The following is a 23283-nucleotide window of genomic DNA, read 5'->3' as shown; positions in this document are numbered from 1 at the left end:
TGACCATGTAGTCCTAGAACATCCAGATAAGCTATTCTAAAAATGTGGCCAATTGTTAGGCAACCTGTAGACTTTATAAAGTAGAACACACTTGGTCTTGCTTCCTTGCAGTAGTACTTAGATCAGATGGACTTTTTTTCCAAAAAATATGCATGTACATCCAGAGCTCAGTGTAACATGAAAGTTCCTGAAGGACAACATCAGTCTTCTCAGGGACTGAATGAGGGATTTCAAGCAGTAATTCCTGTCATCAGAGAAGAGGGGTTTCTAGGAACTTGCTTTCCCTTGGTTCATAGAAAGCCTGTAATCCCAATCTAGTGCTGACTCAACAGTAACAGGGTATGAGAAACTGCAAATGCAGCAGCTGTAATTGCTTGAGCAGAAGTCCTTGCCTATCCATGAATGCTAAAAATTGAACTTTACATTCCAGTGGCAATTCTGAATACATCACTCAGTAAAGTGATTAGGTTGTATATGAGCAGATTATACTGGGCAGGCAGTAATTGGAGATTTTCAAATACAAATTTTGTAATTAATCTCCTTTTCAAAATGGATATATCCAATTATTCTGGATCTTTTTTAAATAGGGTAGTTTGAGAATAACACTGCCTTTTCTTTTTTTGCTTGTGGCTGCTCCTAGGCAACCCACTGCTGGGTGAATACAAATATGCTTATGCTCTCCTAAATATCACAGGTATTTTTGTTCTTGGATTTCTTTTTCATTAGATAGTTTCCTGAAATGTTGAGTCTCCATATACAGAAGATGAACTTGAGCAGTCTACTGCCTTTGAATCAATTTCTGTCTGTGTAAAAGTATGGTGTGCTTTGTTCTCAGTAAGGCCTACCAGTGCACTTCTGGAATTCAGAACAGATCAGGACTCAGAGATAGTCACAACACCTGGACTCCTGGCACCACAGGGGACTCAGCTTTTTCCATATGTATGACTCTATGTACCTTGTTACAGGAATCCTGATGGAATACCTCGTGGTAGGAGTGAAAGCTCTTAGATATAATGGAGTCAAGGTGCTTGATACCAGCATTGAATACTGATAATTTTCCTGAGGTGATGCAGTAGTTGCAGCAGTACTTAAATTTGTAGTACCACAAAGAAGTCAGAACTTTGTCTTTTGGCACTTTTAATGGATTTCAAATATTAGTGCTTATTACTTATTGAGCAGCATGGATTCTCTCCTTCCAATTTGTGCATGGAGATACTTTGTGAAGGAGGGATTAGGCAATTCTGACTCCTTTTCTTACAGAGTTTGTGAAAAGACCTGTCACCAAATCTGTGAGAGCTAAAGGCAGTTTCTTAGCACTGTCATACTAGACCTTCTTGGAGAGAAACAGTCCACTAGTAAGCTTTGAAGATGTGAGTATTTGAAATGACACTCTTAACCCTGCACAAAGATGAGATGAAAATATGTGTGCAGAGAGCTCTGGTGATGCCAGAAAGTCACCAGTCAGCTCTGTGCAACTAAAGAAAATAAATATATTTATTTGCCTCCGGACTCGCTGAGGACACACAAGCCTCTTGATTCTTTAGGTAGGCCATTATTGGGAATAGATACCTTGTGGTGTTCCCTTTGGTGACTTGAGACATCTATGAATTTATTAGTTGTGTGTGATAAGCCTGAGGGTTAACACTGGTTCATCACTGGTTCACCTCCAAACTTAAGAGCTGATTGCTTTTCAGCAAAGCCTAAATAGTGTTGAACATTTTGAGGCTTTATGCAAAACACTTACAGCTTTTTAGAGAGGAGGGATTGTGACTATTAGCTGTCAGAGTCAACCAATGTAGACAAATGTGTTTGTGTTTCACTAGTTTTATCATAACATAACGGTTCCTGTCTCTGATACCTGACACCTTGAGCAGCACAGACCACGAGGTCAGGCATGTAACAGTACCACTGCAGTACCCTCTCCAGTGTCTAGTGTCTTCAGCCCTTAAATGTCCTGAGCCAGTTTGGGGTGGGGGGGAGATTTCCACAAAACAGCCCTTACTTGTTTTCTTCCATGGATTTTTTTAATTGCTTTTTGGCTCAAGCACCATTTTAGAGCCTACAGCAACCAGTCTGAAAACTCATCCCCACATTCTGTGCAGAAGTAACTCATCTTGGTGGTTTTGAACTTGCCACCTGGTATTTGCCTTTGATGCAGCAGATGAAGAATGACTATGTTGGTTCAGACTGAAGTTTTTAGTTTCGTAACCAAACAGAGGCTGGATGACAAATTACCTACGTTTACAACAGCTGCTGAGATTTCTTGAGAAACAAGACCTTTTAATAAAGTATTAGCATGAAAATTATTTATCTGAATGGAATGACCAAAACAATGTAATTTGAATCTTCTTTACTTAGGAAAGAAGGCTATGTATTTGCACTGTGCATCCATCAGTCAGCCTTCCCTTAGTAATTTCTGCCCTCTTCAGCCTCTGTTAACTCCTTTGTCTGAGGCTACAGAGATGGCAACAGAGATGGTGGATGGTGGCAGAGCAACTGATGTCATCTACCTGGATTTGTGCAAGGCATTTGACACTGCCCCACATGACATCCTGGTTTCCAAACTGACAAGACATGGATTTGACAGATAGACCACTATTTAGATAAGAAATTGGCTGGATGGCCACACCCAGAGAGTTGTGGTCAATGGCTCAATGTCCAAACGGAGGCAGGTGACGAGTGGTGTCCCTCAGGGGTCAGTACTGGGACCAGTGTTGTTTAACACCTTCATTGGAGACATGGACAGTGGGATTGAGTGTATCCTCATCAGGTTTACTGATGATACCAAGCTGTGTGGTGTGGTTGACACCCTAGAGGGAAGGGATCCATCCAGAGGGACCTTGACTGGCTGGAGAGGTGGGCCAATGCCAACCTCATGAAGTTCAACAAGGCCAAGTTCAGGGTCCCGCACCTGGGCTGGCACAACCCCAGGCACAAATACAGGCTGGGGGAAGAATGGACAGAGAGCAGTCCTGAGGAGAAGGACTTGGGGGTGGTAGTACATAAGAAGCTCGACATGCGCCACCAGTGTGTGTTGGAGCCCAGAGAGCAACTGCATCCTGGGCTGCATCAAAAGAATTGTGGCCAGCAGGGCCAGAGATGGTCCTACTCTGCTCTGGTCAGACCCCACCTGGAATACTGTGCACAGTTTTGGTGCCCTCAGCACAAGAAAGTTATACACCTGCTGGAGAAGGTCCAGAGAAGGGCCACCAAGATGATCAAAGGCCTGGAGCAGCTCTGCTATGAAGACAGGTTAAGAAAAATGGGGTTGTTCAGCCTAGAGAAGAGAAGGCTTCAGGGAGACTATATAGTGGCCTTCCAGTACTTGAAAGGGGCCTACAGGAAAGCTGGGGAGGGGCTTTTCATCACAGAAGATAGTGATAGGACAAAGGGTACTGGCTTTAAACTGAGAGAGGGGAGATTTAGGTTTGATATTAGGAAGAAATTATTCCCTATAAGGGTGGTGGGGAACTGGAATGGGTTGCCCAGGGAGGCTGTTGATGCCCCATCCCTGGAGGTTTTTAAGGCAAGGTTGGACAAGGTTTTGTGCAACCTGGTCCTGTGGTAGGGTTCCCTACTCATGGCAGGGGGGTTGGGACTTGATGATCTTTATGGTCCCTTCCAACCTTAACGATTTGGGATAGAGAGGGTGGAGACATAAAAAATAATACACAAATCCATGAGAAGCCAGGCTTCATTAGATTGTTTTCCAGTGGAGCAACTTCCTTACTATCAGAATACCTTTTTGGCTAGAAATGAATTATTTATGAACTACAAACAAAATATTGGCAAAAATTATTCAACAAGTATTTAACAGAAGAGTGATCATTTCTCACTCAATTTTCTAATAAATTTAATCTTACTGAAACAATTAAGTTTATTTTCACATTCTACCATGGAAGTGAAAACCTGTCTATGCACAGATACACATCTCTTGCTATGAGGTGAGAGTTACTTCTATCTGTAGGAGAGAGTAGTTTTTATATGAGTGCTGTATAGTAGAAACAACCCCATGTTTTAATGGGTGAAGAAAATAAAGGGTGAAGCAGATGTCTGGCCAATTTTAGGACTCATCAATTTTCCTTACAATTTGTTTTCTGTCATAATAATTTCTGTGAATTTTCTGAATTAACTGAACAGAAAAGCTGACTTTGTTAAAATGTTAAAATGTAATTTTGTTAAAATGTAATGGTTACTGCTTATTTACAAGCCATATTACAAATCTGGACACACTTGCCAGCCTCAGCATAGCCCTAAAACATGAAAAGTGAACAAGTTACTCTATAATAGAGGAGAAATTAATTGAGAGGAAGCTGTGCAACCAGTGCCAGACATACTTCTGACAGAGTTGGGATTTTCATCTGTATAATTTGAGGTTGGCACTTTTTACTGATGATTTATACATTAAAAAAAAATCCCAAACCAAATAAAAAAACCCAAAGACAATTTTTTTTGTGAGAGCATAGATTCAAACAGGAAAAGAGCTGACAAGTTACCAGTGCAGTTCTTCTGGAAGTTGGGATTCTCCAGCGGATGCCCCGGGATGCGACACTGAAATCTGTGCTGCCAGAACTCAGGAAACCAGGGGTTGCGGGTGTTGGTGTCCAGACGTAACTTCAGATAATAGTCATCAAATGACAAGACCTCTGGAGACTGCAGTTTGATAGTGATGCCTCCGTTTGCTTCAGGTTCATAACCTTCAATGACTTCATCTCTGTCTGCCCAACCATCACTGAAAAGAGGCAAAAAACCCCTTGTTATACAAAGAAAAAACTGTTTTGAAAAAGTAACTGACAAAAGGCAGGCCAGCACCCTCAGAAGCAAGTGATTAAGGGGCAATCTAAAATTCAGGCAAAGAGGGAAAGAAGAAAGCACAGTGATGGAGACATGTAATGAGCAGTCTGACTGACTTCATGCAGAGTCCTCATTAACTGATCTGGTATGATGAGGATTTATCCTTGTCCCTCTAGAAATGTTTTTTGGGCATATGTTCTGGTGTGATGTCTTTATGACTGAAGAGATTTTGCTGTGCTGTAAGGGGTGGAAACAGAAAGAATTAATTTTGATGAACAGGAAACTGAGCCAGGATCCTGGGTGTTTTGCAGAAGAGATCTCAGCATGCGTGGATCTTAAAGCTAGAAGAGTAATTCAAATCAAATATAAAGTGAGAAAAGTATTGTGTTGGAAGAGAACAGAAAAAGAATGCTCAATAAAGTTTACCAAACTAAAAAGAAAACCACATGCTATTCTCGCTCTGCATGGGATTTTTGATAACATGCTTCTTTTTTTTTATCTTCTTTTTTTTTTTTTTTAACAGACAATGGCTTTTTATTTTACTTCTCTGTTTATTCATGTAAGAGACACTTAAAAACCTGAAGATAAAACAATTTCTTGACAACGTTATTTCATGGAAAGTCTATTTTAGCAAATTTGAACAAAGTCCACAGGGCTTAGCATCTGATTTTTAGTTTAGTTATTTTACGAAGAAGTCCATTGATTTAGTGTCATTCTCCAGTTCTTACCAGGGTCCCCTAAGAACAGTGCTATTACACTTTAATTTAAGTGCAAATAAAAGTCAACCGTTGCTTAATTTTAATATGCTGGGCATGTCATGAGAGAAATAGGTTATTCTGGCACCCAAGACCTCTCTCTATCCACTCAGAATCAAATCAGCATAATTGCTGCTCTGGAAAGCAGGCGGATGAAGTGCTTCCAGAGGCAAAGAGCTCAAATGGAAAAACTACAGAATCTTAGAAGGGTTTGGGTTGCAAGGGACCTTAAAGATCATCTAGTCCAACCCCATTGCATGGGCAGGGACACCTTCCACTAGACCAGATTGCTCAAGCTGCATCAAACCTGGCAATGAACACTTCCAGGGAGGGGGCATCCAGAACTCCTCTGGTCAACCTGTTCTAGTGTCCCATCACCCTCACAGAGAAGAATTTCTTCCTAATGTCTGACCTAGATCTCCCCTCTTCCACTTTAAAGCCACTGCCCCTTGTCCTATCTCTATATGCCCTTGTAAAAAGTCACTACCCAGCTTTCTTGTAGGCCTGCTTCAGATACTGGAAGGCTGCTATAAGGTCTCCCTGGAGTCTTCTCCAGGCTAAACAATGCCATTTCTCTCAGGCTGTCTTCACAAGAGAGGTGCTCCAGCCCTCTGATCATCCTCGTGGCTCTCCTCTGAACTTGTTCCAATAGCTCCATGTCCTTTTTATGTTGGGGGCTCCAGAGCTGGACACAGCACTGTAGGGAGGGTCTCACAAGAGCAGAGTAGAGGGGGAGAATCACCTCCCTTGACCTGCTGGCCAGAATTCTTCTGATGCAGTCCAGGACATGGTTGGCTTTCTGGGCTGCAAGCACACATTGCCAGCTCATGCTGAGCTTTCTATCAACCAGCACCCTCAAGCCCTTCTCTACATGGCTGTTCTCAATCTAGTCTCCACCCAGCTTGTAACTGGACTTTGCACTTGGCCTTATTTAGCTTCATGAGGTTGGTAAACCTCATGTCTGAAATCCAGACAGATTGAAGGAAGGTCCTTGTTAGGACTCTTTTCCACACAGCCTTGAAAAGTGCATAGGGGTGCAGATCTTACCAGCTGAGAGCCTTTATGAGACACTCAGCAGAGAAGTGCCTGGGACTCCACAATGGAAAACAGACAAGCTTTGAAGTATTAAGCTCTGTCACAGTCCTAGTCAAAGAGGTGTAAAATGGCTATGCATTGGGCATGTGTGAGTCTTTGGTCCCCAGCCACCAAACTGTACAGCTGCATGTTTTAGCTGACATTCACATTAACTGCTGCATCTGTGCTGCAGGCATCTAGACAAAAATGGCAGGTGTACATGGAAATATAGGAAAGCCCATGTGTTGAATGCTTTCCAAATGGGACACATGACCCAAGCCTCGATTGCAGGAAGTTCTTCCCAACATGGGACATCTACCAGCCCACTTACTGAGTGATCAACAGATTCCTTACATCCGGGGCCTGGGGATCCACAAAGCTGTACTTCATGATGGCACTACATGGCACCTTCAAACCAGGATCAATTCTTTGTTTCCCCCTTTACCAAAGCCTTATAGTAGAACTTCCCAGATTTTCTTATCTTACAGACCACAGACCAGTACCTCCATATACTCAAGCAGCATGAGTTACACATGTATACATGTTGCATCTCACATGTGGTATGAGAACAGAGAGCAAGGAGAGGCACAGGGAGCAGGTCACAGGAGAAAGACAGTGATGGCTGAAGAGTTCCCCTGTGGAATAAGGCTGGGCATGGTGTGGTATCCCAAAGTCACTGACTCTGCCTGGATGAACCCAGCAGCATCTGCTGGGTCACTTCTTCCCACGGTTACTCAAGTACTACCCTTGTACCAACACAGCCCAAATGATAACCACATGGCACAGCCTTGGCCTGATGGCTGCTCTTGAACTGCTATAGGAGTGTACAGATTTTAAAAGCCACAATTTGTCCATCCTTGTTCTCTACCCCACAAGACTGCCTTGAGTTTTGGAGAGGGAAACAAGCCACAGCTCATCCTTGCTGCAACCCCCCACTCCTCACCTGTCCATCTGCTAGGGGCAATTAGTAAAATATATCATGTTCCCTGACTGCCTCCTGACAGACTACAGTCTGGATAACCCTACAAAGTTTAAACCAGGAGAATGGACTTTCTGGATTTCACATAATTCAAGCTGGAAACTAGCATCTAGGGGAGAAAAAGACAAAATATTTATTTCTTCTTATGTGGGGGAAAAACAAGCAAGAAGTCACTTGGAGCATAAGTAATTGAGTCCTAATTGCATGATTACTTCATTATTTGTCACAATGTTTATGGCTTGCAAACTGTAGACTCAAGCAGAAACATTAGTAACTGGAGAAGATTAAGTAAATCATGCCATTTTTTTACAAGACTTTCTAGAAAGGAGGTAGTTTCTCTACTGCTTGGATTGCTACCAGACAAACATTAGAGTGATTTGTTTCCTCTCTCCTGAAAGTTCATCTTGGAAAATTGCCACATTCTCTCTGAAGGCAAAGCAGAGCAATTCTGCAGGCAAAGGGAGGAAAAAGTGTATTTCAAGTTCTCTGGGGGAAGCTGATGGAAAAGTTCCCCTAAACTGGAACACAGGTTGTCACCTAAGGTTTCTTTGTCTCTTTCTGGCCCCAACTCGATTTTGTTCTGTCTTCAGCTTTCTCAGATTGTTAAATCTGTCTGGAAAGTTTCATGTGCAGTGAAGCAGGAAGAACAAGCACTGGAATCAGAGAAAAAAAAGTTCATACATGTAGAGGTTCATATGGGAGCTTTGCTCTATTTTCAGCAAAGCCAAGGAAGCAAAAAGGAGTCCTCTAGTCTCTTAGGAGACCCCTGTCATCCTGGCAGCTACAGGCTGGCTGCACTAAAAGGTGCCCTAAGGGGTCATGCAGCACCACCAGCAGCCATGATAGGATTATCAGAGACCTAAGATTTTGTTATAATCTCTGCCTATATTCCTTTGCACTGTGGATATAAAATAACAAACAAAAAGCCAGACAAAAAAAAAAAATTCTCATTTTAAAAAGGCCTAGCATACTATTCTTTTGTTGTTAGAAGCAAGTATGTTCTACCTACTTTCTTTCTTATATGCTGCTGAATAGCAAGTACCACCCCACGTAGCACTTTTTGCAAAACCATCTTTTTGTGTGCTTTTACTGCAGATCTCAGGAGGTGGCCCAATATCCATCACCCAAACTGCCTTCCCTGATGAGTATCCATTGTAGGTTTTGTGTGACTTTCTGGCCTTGAAATGTACCAGGTATCTTGTGTAACAGTTGATCTGAAGCTCTGTGAGGGGGTTTAAAGTGTGAAGACAGAAACAGTGAGGGAGAGACAAGTGTGTGGGTGTCAAACCAGCAACCACTCTGTTCCTAGGAAAGAAAGAATCAGCTGCTGTTGTTACAGTTTTGTGGTGTTTATCAAAATAGTCACTGATACTCTTGGTCCAAGTCTCAGTCTGGTGGCTGACATTCCCAGTGCTAAATCCAAATTTCAGCATTCAGTAACAAACAAAAATCAATCAAACAGAAAAAAGTCCTGAGCTACCCCATCTAGCTATCCCATCTACCCAACTGAGTTTGAAGAAACCAAGCTTATGTACAGACACATACATGCCTGTTACTGAAATACCAGTAGAAATGTAGCAGATTTCCAATTTCCTCTTTTTTTCCAAACATGAACACTGTCAGCTGCTTTTCACAAGGGCTGATGAGACAACCAGCAATCAAGCTTTCTGTTTTCATCTCCTCAGAACTTCACTCTCAACACATGCAGCAGCAGTTCTGCTCTGCCTCCCCACACAGCACTCAGAGCATTACTATTCCAAATGCTTTTTCAAAAAAAGCAAACATACAAGAAGAAAACACATTGTTGTTTATGAAGACACTTGTCCTGTGATTATTGCAGGCAAACAGTATGAAACACATTTGTCAGTCATGGGCACTGACTAGCAATTTGGTCCCTGAAGCCTTCTAAGGCTTGAGCTGATGGACCAAATCTGTAGAGGGCAACACATTTAGACTCCTCTGTCTGGAGGGCTGCATCATTGGCAGCTTTGTCAACTCCCTTTGCATTAGCTAAGGCAATGTTTTCTCAAGAAGTTTGCATTTGTGATAAGGATTTTTTATGCTGTATTGGACAAGTCATCAAATATACAAAAGAAATTAAGAGCAAGAAGGCCTTTATAAATGCTAAATGAATTATTTTTGCAATAATCTTTCTGCCTATGGCAGATATTCTTGTCATTACAAAAACAAATAAATCAAATAGATGAAAATAATTTCCATCTTTTTCTTGAAAAACTTCTGTTTCTGTGCTAGTAGGTATTTTTATCCACTTTGAAAACAATGTTACGTGTAGTTATGCCTACATAAATTGGAAACATTTGTTACACACTTTCAATCTTCACAGAGATTCCCTGCAAATACCCCACTCAAGTAGGGTAGCAAGGCCCCAGGTGACCATGGCTGATTGTCACATGAAAGGATCAGAGTTGATGTTCTTGCCTGTCTCTCCTTTCCACAAACTAAAGTCCATGTCAATGTACTTTGCTTGTCACATTGATAACCATCCCCACACAGCACATTTCTGAATGCCTTCTTACCACTGCTCTCAAGGCTGCCAGCTGGCCTGCTGTCATGTTAAGCTTCTAATAGATTTAAATATGAGGACAGCACCACTCAAAGAATTCAACACTCAACAAAGTGCCATGTCATTTTGTTATATATGTCAATATATTTATTTCTAAGGACAAATATTATAGAATGGATTATATAAATAAAAAGCTGGATATTTTTTCTTGGAAAGTGCTTTTTGAAAAACCATCTTTCTGTGTGGTGGTCAGACACTACTTATCTAGAAGCATTTCAAAATACTACAAACCCCTGAATAACGATAAGCAAAGTTTAAATAATTTATTTGGTTCTGATAAATGCCAGTGGTCTGGATTTCCAGAGCTGGTCAGATGTGGAAGCCTGAAAATTAAAATTTCTCTTTCTATACAAGTTCTTTTGGTTTGGTTTGGTTTTGAGTTTTTTTACAGTGCCCCACTGGAAAATCCAGCACTAATGCTCCTGCCTGCATGGAGGAATTGTACGACTGTGACAGCCTCCTGCCTGCTCTTCTGACAGAGCAGATGGAAACTCAGAGCTCAGCATAAAGCCAACCCATGCAGTACCAGTGTGGAAGATGGAATAATTTCAGAGGCAGCTCCACCAAAAAAAAAAACAAATCAGTGTTGCTACTTGATATGAGCACACATGGCAGAATGAGACCCAGAGTAATTCCCCAACAGTACTGTCGCTGGCTGCTTAGTTGTTCTCTTCTGGCAGCAGACTTTCAAAAAAAAATTATTTCACTGGCCAGGTGTATGGAAAAAAAAACCTATCAAAGATATTCCATGTCTGTGTAGCACATGCCTCAAACTGAAGACACAATGTAAAGAAAATTGAGTGCCCGATATTCACAAGTTAGCAACTGGCAAAGTGACTTTTCTCCTTGGGCTTAGTATTAGTCAGTGTCAGCTGAAAGCTGCTGATCATTATTGTTAATGAGCACTATTTCAAACATGAGAAAAAAAAGCCATTTTACACTCATTCATTCTGCTAATTCATCAGTACTAGATACTTCATTGAACAGTGTAAGAGCTTTCATCAGTTACCAAAGCATGAATTCTTATAAAGCATAGTTTTACCTGTGTGGCAAGTCCTGGCAATCTTAGGAGACAAGTCCTATAGCTACAGATAAACTTGTATCTCAGTGCTGGCAAGTCCAGGTTGAATGACTCGATACTGTCATGCTATAATCTGAGGCTTGCTAGGCACTGACTGACCTCCTTGAAACCCTAAGAATCAAACTCACCAAATACTCCTGTAGGCATAGCATAGATGGAGGTAGGCAGGAGTCATTGCCTTCCCAAGATGCCTGTCTTTCACAGCTGGCTTCATAAGGTACTGTGAGATTTCTACCTCTCTACTTTCCCCACAGACTCTGCTGGGCTTAAATATACTTTCAATTCCAGCCTTTAGATTTGTCCTAATTGTTGACCTTGACAGGTCAGTCCTCACTCAAAACAGGTGAAAGCATCATGGGAATATCAGCTCTGCAAACTGGAAGCAGGAGGAGAAAAACCATGGAAACTCCTTTTGGGATACCAATGGAAAATAAGAGAGAACATTACTGCCTTCAGAATCTTCTCCACACACAAGAGAAGGAATAAGAGTAGCATTTGGTGCCAGACTGTGTAGTTACTGATTTTAGATTCCTAACATTCACACAGAGCTACTATGTCACTGTGGGTTCTAATCCTGCCATGTACTACACAGTGAAGAGCATGTCAAACCTGGCCAGGACTTGGACTTGACTTCTCTAGGGATCACCAGTGTGACTCAGAAAGAGACTGGTCTGATGTATCAGCTTACCCTGCTCCCTTTGAGGCAGGAACATGTACCCATCATGGTTTGAACTCTAACATCCTACAGAAGGTGCTATTTTCAAGAAAAAATTGAAAGAGGAAATAATTTTTATTTTTGTGAGTTTTTATATTTATATAGTGTATCAATAGATGCTTTTATATGAATGACACTCTGTGAAGAACCTAAGCTGAACCCAACCTGAGTCATCATGTTTCAGATTATTATAATTCACTTTTGTGTGAATTTTCAGAGTTTTTGCACCATTCATTTAAAAAATGTAGATTATAACCTCGTGGATCATGATGGATTGTATTTTGCAAATACATGTTTAGGAAGGTTTTAATTATTGTATGCAGTGCATATATTTGCATGCAATTTACATAATGTAATTTAACTTCCTATCATGCACACATTATCCTGGGGAGTCTTTACTTCTTAACACAGTTGGCATATGCAGCTTTTTGTAAATGTAGCTGCTGCTTTCATGCTGGAAAGGTTTTACCATTCTCAAGGGTGCTCAATGGTGTATGTCTTGGAAAATCAGCAACTCTAAAGGTATATTCTCTAAGGCAATAGCTGATTTTTCAAAAGGTGTACACATGCTTTCACTCCAGACTGTCAAGAGGATTGAATCCTTGCTCTGCATATTTGAAATTCATGACATGAGGCATCATGAAAGGACAGTCTCTCTTCCAAATGAAAACATGTGTGTAGGGAAAAGTATCCAATTTTAAACAAACAAACACAAACAAGATGCCTTAATCTTAGCATTGTACCTCATATGAGGTTATCCTGGGCTCCAATATATGCAGACAAATCCAAGATTTTCAACATGTTAGTAGTACACCCAAATCTGAAAACAGAGATGTTTATCTTTTTTCCTCTGTACCAGTTCCTGGGCATTTTTTCATCCCATTGCTGCTGCTGTGCTGTAAATTACATGCAAGAAGAATCCACTGAAAAATGAATATGGATAGTAAGAGGTAGTTCCTACCATGGAGAGCACAACTGTAGTCAGTTTTCTGGGAGGACAGTTAGAAATACCCTTGTTAAGACTTCCATCCTAACTGAATGTCTTAGAGACTGACTAGTCGAGGTCCCTTCCAACCCCTAGGATTCTATGATTCTGTGATCTCTGTTTTCACACAAACTGTGCTAAGCTCAGAAAAATCTTGAATTCCAGCCTTTAGATTTTTCAGGTTGTTGACTTTCATAGGACAGTCAAGAATATTCTTTCAGTGATTTATATTCTTCTGTGATTCCCTCAAGTTGTCCCTAACTGTAACCATCTCATACGATAGATAATGTTTAAGAGAAATAGTTTATAGGCCTTTATGCAATGGAAATAAACTTTCAAATACGCAGATCTAAAGAGGACATCCTATGTCTTGCATCAGGTCACTATCAATAGCTTGCATATATCCTATTTCCATACCTGTACAAGGTTTCTGGAATTCTATTTCCATGCTCATGCTTGAAAACCGAACCCCTATACACATATTTATGCAGGAATTGCTCACTGCTTTACAGCCCTTCAGTGAAACAATGTCTGCAGAGAAACCGATTGTTGTGGATAAGAGCATGCTATCCATTCCAAAGCAAAGCATACTGACATGGGCTTCAAAATAATCTGGTTGAATAAAACTGAAAATGAAAGGTGAAATATGATGAAGCCAATGATAAAACCACAAATCTTGTGAAGCTATTAATCAAAGTGAACATGTATTAGACAAATATTTTCACAAACAGCTGTTTCAGTTTCTACCAAAGCTATTTTAAATTTGGCCATTCAACCATTCTTTCTTTTTCACTTTCTGTGGATATTTGAACATTTGGATTACTATGAATGTCCATTAAGAAAATATTTTCCACTCAAATATTCATAACTTGTTCATTTGAAATTACATATTGATATGAAAAATAGTCAATTCATAGTATGCTATTGAGTCATCTAAGCATATAAACCTTTCCAGTGAGAGAATCAAATTATACTTTAAGGAAGGTAAAATCATTAGACTTCAGAAACCTACTAACACAGCATTGCCTTGTATCTGCAATGAACAGATCATGTAACACTTGCAAACCAAGAAACAAATTAATAATGTGAACAATGAATTTGTCTGAAAGTTAAGCAATCTTTTCACAAACTGTTACTGAACCATAAAAATGGATGTAACGCCTTGACTTTTTCAATACTCCACTCAGGCAATACTATTATACTTGAACCAAAGCAACTGCTATACATACATGTATTTAAAAATACATTAAAGTATTATTGATTTACTCTTCTGCATTTACTGCTGTCTTAAACTTGTACATGTTTATTTTTGTAGCTACACAGATATGAAATATGAAATTCAAGGACAATCATCTGCCTGTCCTAACCAAATTTACTGCAACATCACCCAGCTAACCTCTATGCCTAAGAGCATCTGCCCTACCAAGCAGAGCTACAGTAGGACAGCAGCCGCCTTTTAGGCATTTTGGTGTCTGGTATCCAATCCATATTAAATCAAATATGCCCAAAGCATAACTGGGAATGATGACATATCATGCTCAGAAGAACCACTGAAATGCACTCTCTTGTTCCAGTGATACTTATTAAAGACTAGAATATAAGTTTATCATTCAGATCATTCAAATGTCCCTCCTTCTAAGTATCGCACTGGCATCACTGAGCTAGGATGGCAGACACTCACTGATGGAAGGAACATGTCCACACAGGCTCCTGCTGGTGTGCAGCAGCTGAACAATATTACTCTGCATCTCACAGTAACCTCATTTGGTGGCATCTAAGACACTGAATAGCCATAATGAGATGCATATATATAAATACAGAGTTTGCATACAGCAATACCTGCCTACCAGACTGACTACCTAGGAATTACAGGTAGCACCTACCGATTTTTTTTTTTCTCTTAAGAAATTGATTAATATGCATGCTTGCCCAAGTGTTGGGGAGAACAACATACATTAAGATATTCTAAAAGTGATAGATTTTGTTGTAAGTTATGCTAATCAAAAAGATATACTGAAGATATTACGAAAAAAGAGTAAAACTCAGTAATCTGTTAGAAACATTACTAAAAATGAGGAAATGAACAGATGTACATTTAGAAAAAAAAAAACCAACAACTAGAGTGATCTGCCAAAGTCTTGCTCAGACTATATGTATCCTTATAGGTGCTTGAAACATGCTTAAAATCACAGGAGTAAAATAATTCCATATACTTTTTATATGGAACAGCAACCTTTATGGTCATACAATTTCCCTTTAAGCAATTTGGCTCATTTTTCACTGTCTTTAGGTCATTAGACAAACTACAAGTCATGTAATTAGGGAGACAATAAATCTGCTACTATAACTTAAGTTTTATGCTTTCATTTAGGAAGCAAAAACTTCTTTTCTATTTTACTAATCTATTGACCCCAGAAAAATCTAATTGTCACTAAGATAAAATTTATTAATTAGTGATGATGTCACAAATTATCGATGGAAAACTGAAGTAAGCTTTTGTAAAATAGAACCTGATTTTGTCAGATTTTGCACAAGGGCACAATGCAGAAAGAATGTCTGAGCAGCCTTTCCTCTTACATGACACAGTGAGAGAGAAATATTTTTCCTTTTCCACTCATTCATCCAGCCAGAGAAGAGGAATGAGTATGGACTCACAGAAAATATGTAATTGTCACTTTGTTTCATGCAGTAGTGGGAGATACTCAAAGAAAATATGAAAGGCACTGTGCAGAAATTTCACTTGAGAAAAATTACTATGTTCACAGGTAAAGAAAAGTGGAAGAGTAAAAGCCAAATAGTGTCAGCTAAAGCCCACTGTCAGGCAGCTGCATAGGCCAGCTGTTCCCTGAAGGCTGGGGGCTGGGAGCCAGGGGGGAAACATAGGGCAGGGCAGGGCAGGGCCTTGACAGGCAGGGCTCAGTGCAATTTTAACTAAGCCAGGCAAGCCAGGGAGACCCAGAAGTCCAATAGTTGAGGTCACTAGGGAGAGCATCTGATGGCATTAATCAAAGAGCTGACTGATGCCACAGTAGAAGCATCTCTTCTGTTGTCAGCCTTTTTAGGGATTTTTACAATCTCTTAAATTGAAACAAGACACATTGCTTTTTTAATGTTTCTGTGCCACAAATAAAATTGCTATAGTCACCACATAACACATGTGCAGACAAAAGAGTGAATGACCCTTGTGACTACAAACAGAACCAATTGCAATTTCCTAATGAAATTCAGAAAAATGTGAAAGCAAATTTTTAAATCCATGTTTATATGTGAGAACAGAGAAACAGTTATTTCTGGAGAAGCACTGAAAATAAAAAACACTTTCTTGTATTCATCCATTGAAAAAACACCAAAACCTACAGATCCCAAGGTAAGTAATAATTTAAAAATAAAAAAAAAACCCAAACACAAAAAAAAACAACACCAGAACAATGGAAAAATAAAGGAAAATAGCTTTCTCAATAAACATACACTTATAGGGCAAATGTTAGAACTGCAGTCTGAATCCTTAAGTAGTTTGGATACAAGGACTGTTGCTCACAAAAAGACAGAAGAAATGAAGGAACAAAACTTTGAAGGGGACAGAGCCAGAAAAAGACCTCTATAGATTTTGTGTATTATGACCTGCAATCTGTAATTAAAGGAAGATTGCACAGTTGGTAGTACCTCAGGAGAAACCTGGGATGTGACTAAAAGCCCAACAAGCACAGAGTTTCCAGCTGCTTCCTGCTGTCTTAGAAAGGAATATTGTTTGAGTTTTCCAGGGGCCTTCTACCTTCTACTGCTGGTCCACTGTGCTTAGTCCTCTACCTTCTTCTTTACTTGATTCCTGGTGCTTTATAACTCCCTATTACCCACCCCACTGAGAACTGAAGCATGGATAGGCTTAGCATACTCAGGTAAAAGGAGTGGACACAGAGGTCAGTCTTCTAGTAGCCTACCTGAGCCTTGAGGGACCAGCTATTCTACATAGAGCAAATTACTTATCCTTAGTGAATTCCACAGATAGATTAAGGATTTTGAATCCTCTGACTGTGGTCTGGTAACTCTTATATATCTGAGGGATATTACAGGAAATAAATGAGATTGCTTAGCATTAGTAGACATTGGTCAGTTAGAGAAAATAAGGAATATGAGGATAATATTAAGGTCACTTTCATCATGGGTCATCACCTTTTCAGGAGGTCCATGGCAGGTAGAGCACACAACTGTTGAGAGAGTATGTGGATGTGAAGACATTTGGAGAGTTTTTAAGTAAGAAGTGTGTATAAATATAGAAATACATTGGTGATGCTGTAATTTTCCTAGTGACACTATAACTAATGGAGAAAGGGGAGAATGAAGGGAAGTAGTAAATTACTACAGGACACTCAATGCCTTCTGAAATACAAATAGTTTATAATCTATCCGGGAGGTATTAATCCTATTTCCAGTTGTAGGAAAGGAAAAGTATTTAACCTGATGCCCCATTTGACAACATCTAGGAAACAACGCTGATGGAAAAAACAAGAGGGAAAAAAATCAAGGTTTTTGTTCAGAATCTTTATGAAATGCAGCATTATGTTTTTACTTAAAATGGAGTAAAAAGCTAGCTCTTCCACAAATTAACCTGTATTTAAAATCAGATTTTGTTTACTAATTCATTATAAATAGTCATATATTTTAAAAATTTGTGCAGTTAACTTCATTCTGCAGTTGTTACCAGGCAAAGAGGGAGAGTGGTGCAGACTACAAACCTACGTATCATATGACCCAAAGAGGAATTAACACAAACAAGTTGACCTCTATTTGCCAACCAGTTTTCATCCTGTGACACTTGCCCACTAATTCTCCCATGCTGTGCTGTAGGGCTGCTTTCTGTCTCCTGTATACTGACTCCTACTACAGCCAAGAAATCCCTTGTCACTCCACACTTTTCTCTTTCTCATGTGCTTGCCTGTTATCTCCCCAATTATTCTTCCTTTCTGCACTGCATGACCTCCACCTTCTCACACGGTCTAGCTAATGGGATGTCATTTGTTGAAAGCCTCTAGATATTGCCATGATTTAAATGATAGCGAAACATAAAGTTCCTCATCAACTACTTGCAGAAAAGGACATTTTTTTACTCATTACTATTTTTTGTGTGACAGACAGTACCTACATATGCACAACCAGGAACTGCAAACTGGAAACTACATTTTAATCCCTACTGAAATAAATTAAAGTAGAAGGATGCCACATCAATTAAAAATAATTAGCTGTGAAAGATAGGCAATGTATTCATGGAAACTACACAGTTTTGGCAGAAGAAGGACACAACCATCCCTGGAAGTCTGACCCAGTGCAAAGAATGACTTTATTTATTTCCTTTGCTGCATTAACATCAAGTTTAACTGTGCTACAAGAAACACTAACTGGCAAACATTAATTTTACATTTCCCCAATGCTACCACTGTTCTGATAATAAATGTTTATAACAAAAGTTTCTGTCTGAATAATATTTTTTTAAAAAAAATAAATACATGTGTTTAACAAAATTCGAAGGAGATGCTTGAACTGTGTAAAATGTAACTGCTCGATCATAACACTTTCACCAGGAACTCAGTTGACTTTAAAACTGTCTTTTCACACAGAGGATAGAAGGGAAACTGGGAGTACATAATGATGATAGGACTAAAATATCACTCCCAAAAAAGACAGCCTTCTGTCATATTATACTTATGTATAGATATTACATTTGTGTGCCATGTAATTCTGCCAGTCAAGAAAACAGGAAGGTAAGAAAGAGTTTTTTGGGGAAAAAAGTAACACAATTAGTAGACAATGAAAGCAGTATTTGTTAGCTCAGTTTTTATTAACTTGGTGAGGAAGTCACTACCTCAGGACTCAAAATCCACAGGCATAAACGAATTCCAGCTTAGGACCATGTTTTCTAATCCAAGGAGAGGAGAGACATGCTTTTGTTGTATGCCTGTCTAATAAATGGCCAGAAATAACAAGGAATATTTTGCAGGGATGGTTTGACCAGAAAGTGTCTGACGGGAATTACTTTAATAAGATAACCTTTTAAAATGATGTATTGAGTAAATCCTTAGAGAAGCACATACCAGTGTAAATTTGACAGCCTTCTCTGTCAAAACGATTTTTTTCTTAAAAGAAAATAAAAAGGAAACTAATGAAGCTCAGAAGGGACATATTAGTTTTTCTCTTTTATTTATGAAATCCCAGAATCTAATTAATCAGGCTTCATTTTTATGAGTTTTTTGGGTTTCTTTGGTGGTTTCTTTTTGGTCACAATGACATGCAAACTCATTTACAGCCAATAAGACCATTCAACAATAACGAAGGGGATACTGCTGCCCTTTTCTCCTCTGCCAACACCACCTTTATCACTCACCATCTCAGCAATATAGACCAAGCAATATTAGTCCACATTGGTCACTATCTGCTTTGCAAAGCACTTGCTATTTTAGCATTTATTAAAAGTAATAACAAAATCAGGAAAAAGTGCTCCTTTTCTCACTATGGTGAGGAAAGCTATCACACAACCGTAACTTCTGTGTCTATGCTAATGCATAGAACCAAAGGACAGGAACTTTTATCCTTAGATGTGCTAAATGTTTATTGTTGGCTCTTCACATCTTAATCAAGTAGATTGTCCCTGTGGTTTTTACATCACCCAAATTTATATCACCCACATACTTGATAAGTGCAGACTATAAAATGGCAAGACACATTTACAAATTAAGAGTTAGTACAATATGCAATATTTTCAGATAATGTTTAGAGTTCTCATGACTTACATATTTCATTTTTTGAAGCTGTCTTTGAAATTATAAAAGATAAACAGTTATTTTAATTTAAATGGAAATTAAGATTCTCATACAGTTGCATGTCTTCAGGAGCAAGGACTGAACAGAAACAAAAAATAATCTATAAATCACCAAAACAGACCACTCAGCTCCTCCCATCAAGGAGAGAGAGAAGCATACTTGATAAGCTAAGTGCAGACAAAACATTAGGGCTAGGAGGAACCATAGTGTTTCCACAGTTTGCTCAAGTAGGACAAGGGATAAAAGTTTTAAGATGGAAAAGAGTAGCTTTAGATTGGATATTAGGAAGAAATTCTTCACTGTGGGAGTGGTGAGACACCAGAACAGGTTGCCCAGAGGATTTGTGGCTGCCTCCTCCCTGCGAGTGTTCAAGGGCAGGTTGGATGAGGCTTTGAGCGACCTGGTCTTGTGGGAGGTGCCCCTGCCCATGCAGGGGGTTTGGAACTAAATGGTCTTTAAGGTTCCTTCCAACCCAAATAATTCTATGATTCTATGATTGCCAGAAAATCTATTCACTAATAACAGAAATATTCATGCAAGATATACCTGCTACTCTGTACTGCACTGGCAATATAAAGTAACATGAAATCCATTTTAACTTTCCATCATCATTGTATAAAGTGCCTTAAGTTATTAGACTGGTCCTACAGACTCATCACAGTTTTGCAGACCAGAAAGGCAGGACACCCACTTGCTCCTTAGTGCATCACTAAAGCTCTAATGAAAACTCCTTTGGAGCATGCATATGAAACAGCCACTGGTGTACTGACATTACAGAAAGACAACAACTTCTAATGCCCCAAAAATGTCTGGGGTAAAGAGTAACCTTATTTATTTTCTCCAGTTGGAAATAATAATTTAAAAATACTTAATTTTCTTAGTTTAAAAAAATTCTGCAACTGAGTGTATCTGATATCTGACACCTAAAAATTTTGGAGGAAGCAGATAAAAGGAGATGGGAAAATTATTAGTGATTGTTTTTACTCTTCAGAACACTGGGACTCACTCACTGCTGCATGATGGAAAGTTTATGCTGCAAAATAGTTTTTAATTCCAAACCTCACATTTACATAGAAATACACCCAGAATTCTTCTTATCCCCCCTCTATTTACATGGACTTGTCAGAATCTTATACTCCCTTTAACGATTTCCCTCAGTATATTTTTATAATATTGTTATAATACTATAATATGTAATCTATTTAAATGCAAAACTTCTTGCTGCCTAACAGTTTACATCCTTGATATTATTTGTCTATTTGTTCACTTCTACTTTTAATTTCTTTCTTTTATATCAGCAGCTATATTTGCAATGTCCTTCGATACGTTTTATATGCCTGTGTGCCTCATCTTCATTTCTCTTGAGATAGATTTCAACAGCAGCTAGTTTAGCCATTCTAAACTCATTATTTGCTATCTTTATTCATGAGTTTATTTCCTTCCTGCTATTTATTTTTTCTCACTATAATTGTATAAGCCTCTCCAATTTCTCTTAACATGCCAGCTATCTCTTTCTGTATGTGTTGTAATTTCCTTTCTTCACACATTGTACTTGTTTGAGTTACTGTCATATCCTTCCACTTGGCAGAAAAGAAGAATGCTCAAATAGCCAGGCTGAACAAATCATATTCTTCATTATGCACAGCAACTTATTGCTATGCATTTCTTACATACATTTTTAAATAATTACTCTTGTAATTTACACTGCAAGTTCCTAGGAGGAAAAAAAAAACTGTTTGAAATGTCAGTATTTATTCTGAAACAGCACAAATCAGAAGCAATGCTTTTAATACATATTTGATTTCATCTTCAGGCATATGTATACTGCTTAGTGCCTGAGGGGATCAGAATCCTGAGTGTACAACATTTGTAGGAGCATTGCATTCTTAAGTAAATAATTTTATTAATGCCTCCTTGGCATTAATTAAGTCCTGAGAGGACTTAATTTTTGCATTGCTATTTCTGTATTATTTTTTTTCTGTGTTTGAATATATGCACCTGTACTTGTAGGGACTTTGTAAGGGAGTGTGTGGTCTTTAATTGAAGGTAAGAATTAAACTGATACTATTATTAAAATCAGTGGGAACAAATACTTTGGCCCAAACTCAATTTTTCATTTAAAGCATGCTGCAGCCAGTGTGAGATGCAGAGCTCTACTCTATGTCTTGAAAGAGCCCAGAAAAGGTAATGTAGATCAGCTGTCCTTAATAGCATGTGTATACCGGCTGTAGATCCTGCTCATTTAGAAATCTCTAAGCCAGAAATAGAGAAACTCCAAGAGAAACTCAACCATTTACTTCAGAAGTGACAAGAAAGATTAGAAAGGCCACTGAATATGTACTGCTAACACTGAAAGAAAAGCTCCAGTACTGTTTATGTTTAGGTCTAAAAGAACTAAATAGATTGTTAATTTATTTTTTTTTCCATGAAGTGACACACATTAATCTTTTAACTCATTTAAATATTTCTGCCTTGCTCTTACAAATCTCCCCAGATAAGAGAAACTGAAGGCAAGACACTTTCAATGCCTTATGCAGCTTGTAGTACTTTCACAGGCTTTCTTTGGCTCAAAATATACTGAGAATTTTCACTATAGCACTTGAAGGAACTTTATTTAAATGTATATTGATAATTTTCTGACTTGCAGAGAACAACAGCAGATCATATACAAAAGACTAAAAGTGAATTTGATTGGACTAGGAAATAGGACCTAAATTATGCAACAAATCTGAAGCTTTATGTTCCAGAAAATGTTTGAAAGAAGAGCTAGAGAAGACGGAAGAAAGAAGGCAGTCAATTCCAAGCTATTCCAGACTTCAAAGATCAAAAGACAAAGGAGTGTGCAAAGTGGAAGGGATGGATGAATCTCTGGGGAAAATTTGTGCCGAACTTGACAGTCCTTTTTAGTAGCTGTCAAGCACTTTTTAAAAAAAGCACACAATGGTACTCAAGCTTGGACAGATTTTCAAAACTGACAGGGTTAATAAAGTTGCTGTCTTCAAGTATTTTGGTACCAGTACACAGACCTAAGCATTTTCAGATGTTTTGGAAAATAATTGAATGATAGGATGCTTACAGAATAGGCTGAATACCAGGCACTTACCAAGTAGGAGTATCTCTGTTGATTAGAGGAGGGGAAGAGGTTAGGTGAAAGAGTTTTACATATTCACTTATGAAAAACTGGCAATAGCAGGAACTAGTCATGTAACATTCATGCCCACAGCAAAGGTAGCACTGGTTAAATATAACTGCAAAATAAGGAGGATTTTTTTTCAGGTGCAGTTATAATATCTGAAAATATAGCATAAATCAGGAAACATACTGATAGAGACACTCTCAGATTAAATATTAAAAATAATGGAGTATTATTGCACATGGGAATAGTAAAAACCATTCCATCTCAGAAACTATACGGTTGGATTATTATTTGTGTTACCATAAGGCTACATGGAGAAATTTATATTAAAATGTTTTCATTGGAGGAATTAAATCTGTATTTGCCAG

The 23283-nt window shown here is 38.8% G+C and overlaps 1 protein-coding gene across 6 annotated transcripts in view; it reads right to left on the bottom strand.

Moving 5' to 3' along the window:
• GRM1 (glutamate metabotropic receptor 1) overlaps positions 1-23283 on the bottom strand; it is a 174758-nt gene that overhangs the window by 67097 nt on the left and 84378 nt on the right. For all 6 annotated transcript variants that reach the window (XM_051614555.1, XM_051614557.1, XM_051614556.1 and 3 more), the window contains one exon: positions 4497-4732. In XM_051614555.1, the coding sequence (XP_051470515.1) occupies positions 4497-4732 (236 nt within the window). The remainder of the gene's footprint in view (positions 1-4496; positions 4733-23283) is intronic.

Source organism: Apus apus, chromosome 3, assembly GCF_020740795.1.
Source record: "Apus apus isolate bApuApu2 chromosome 3, bApuApu2.pri.cur, whole genome shotgun sequence".
Taxonomy (NCBI): Eukaryota; Metazoa; Chordata; class Aves; order Apodiformes; family Apodidae; genus Apus; species Apus apus.
The sequence above is the reverse complement of the archived record's forward strand: the minus strand, read 5'-3'. Positions and strand labels throughout refer to the sequence as shown.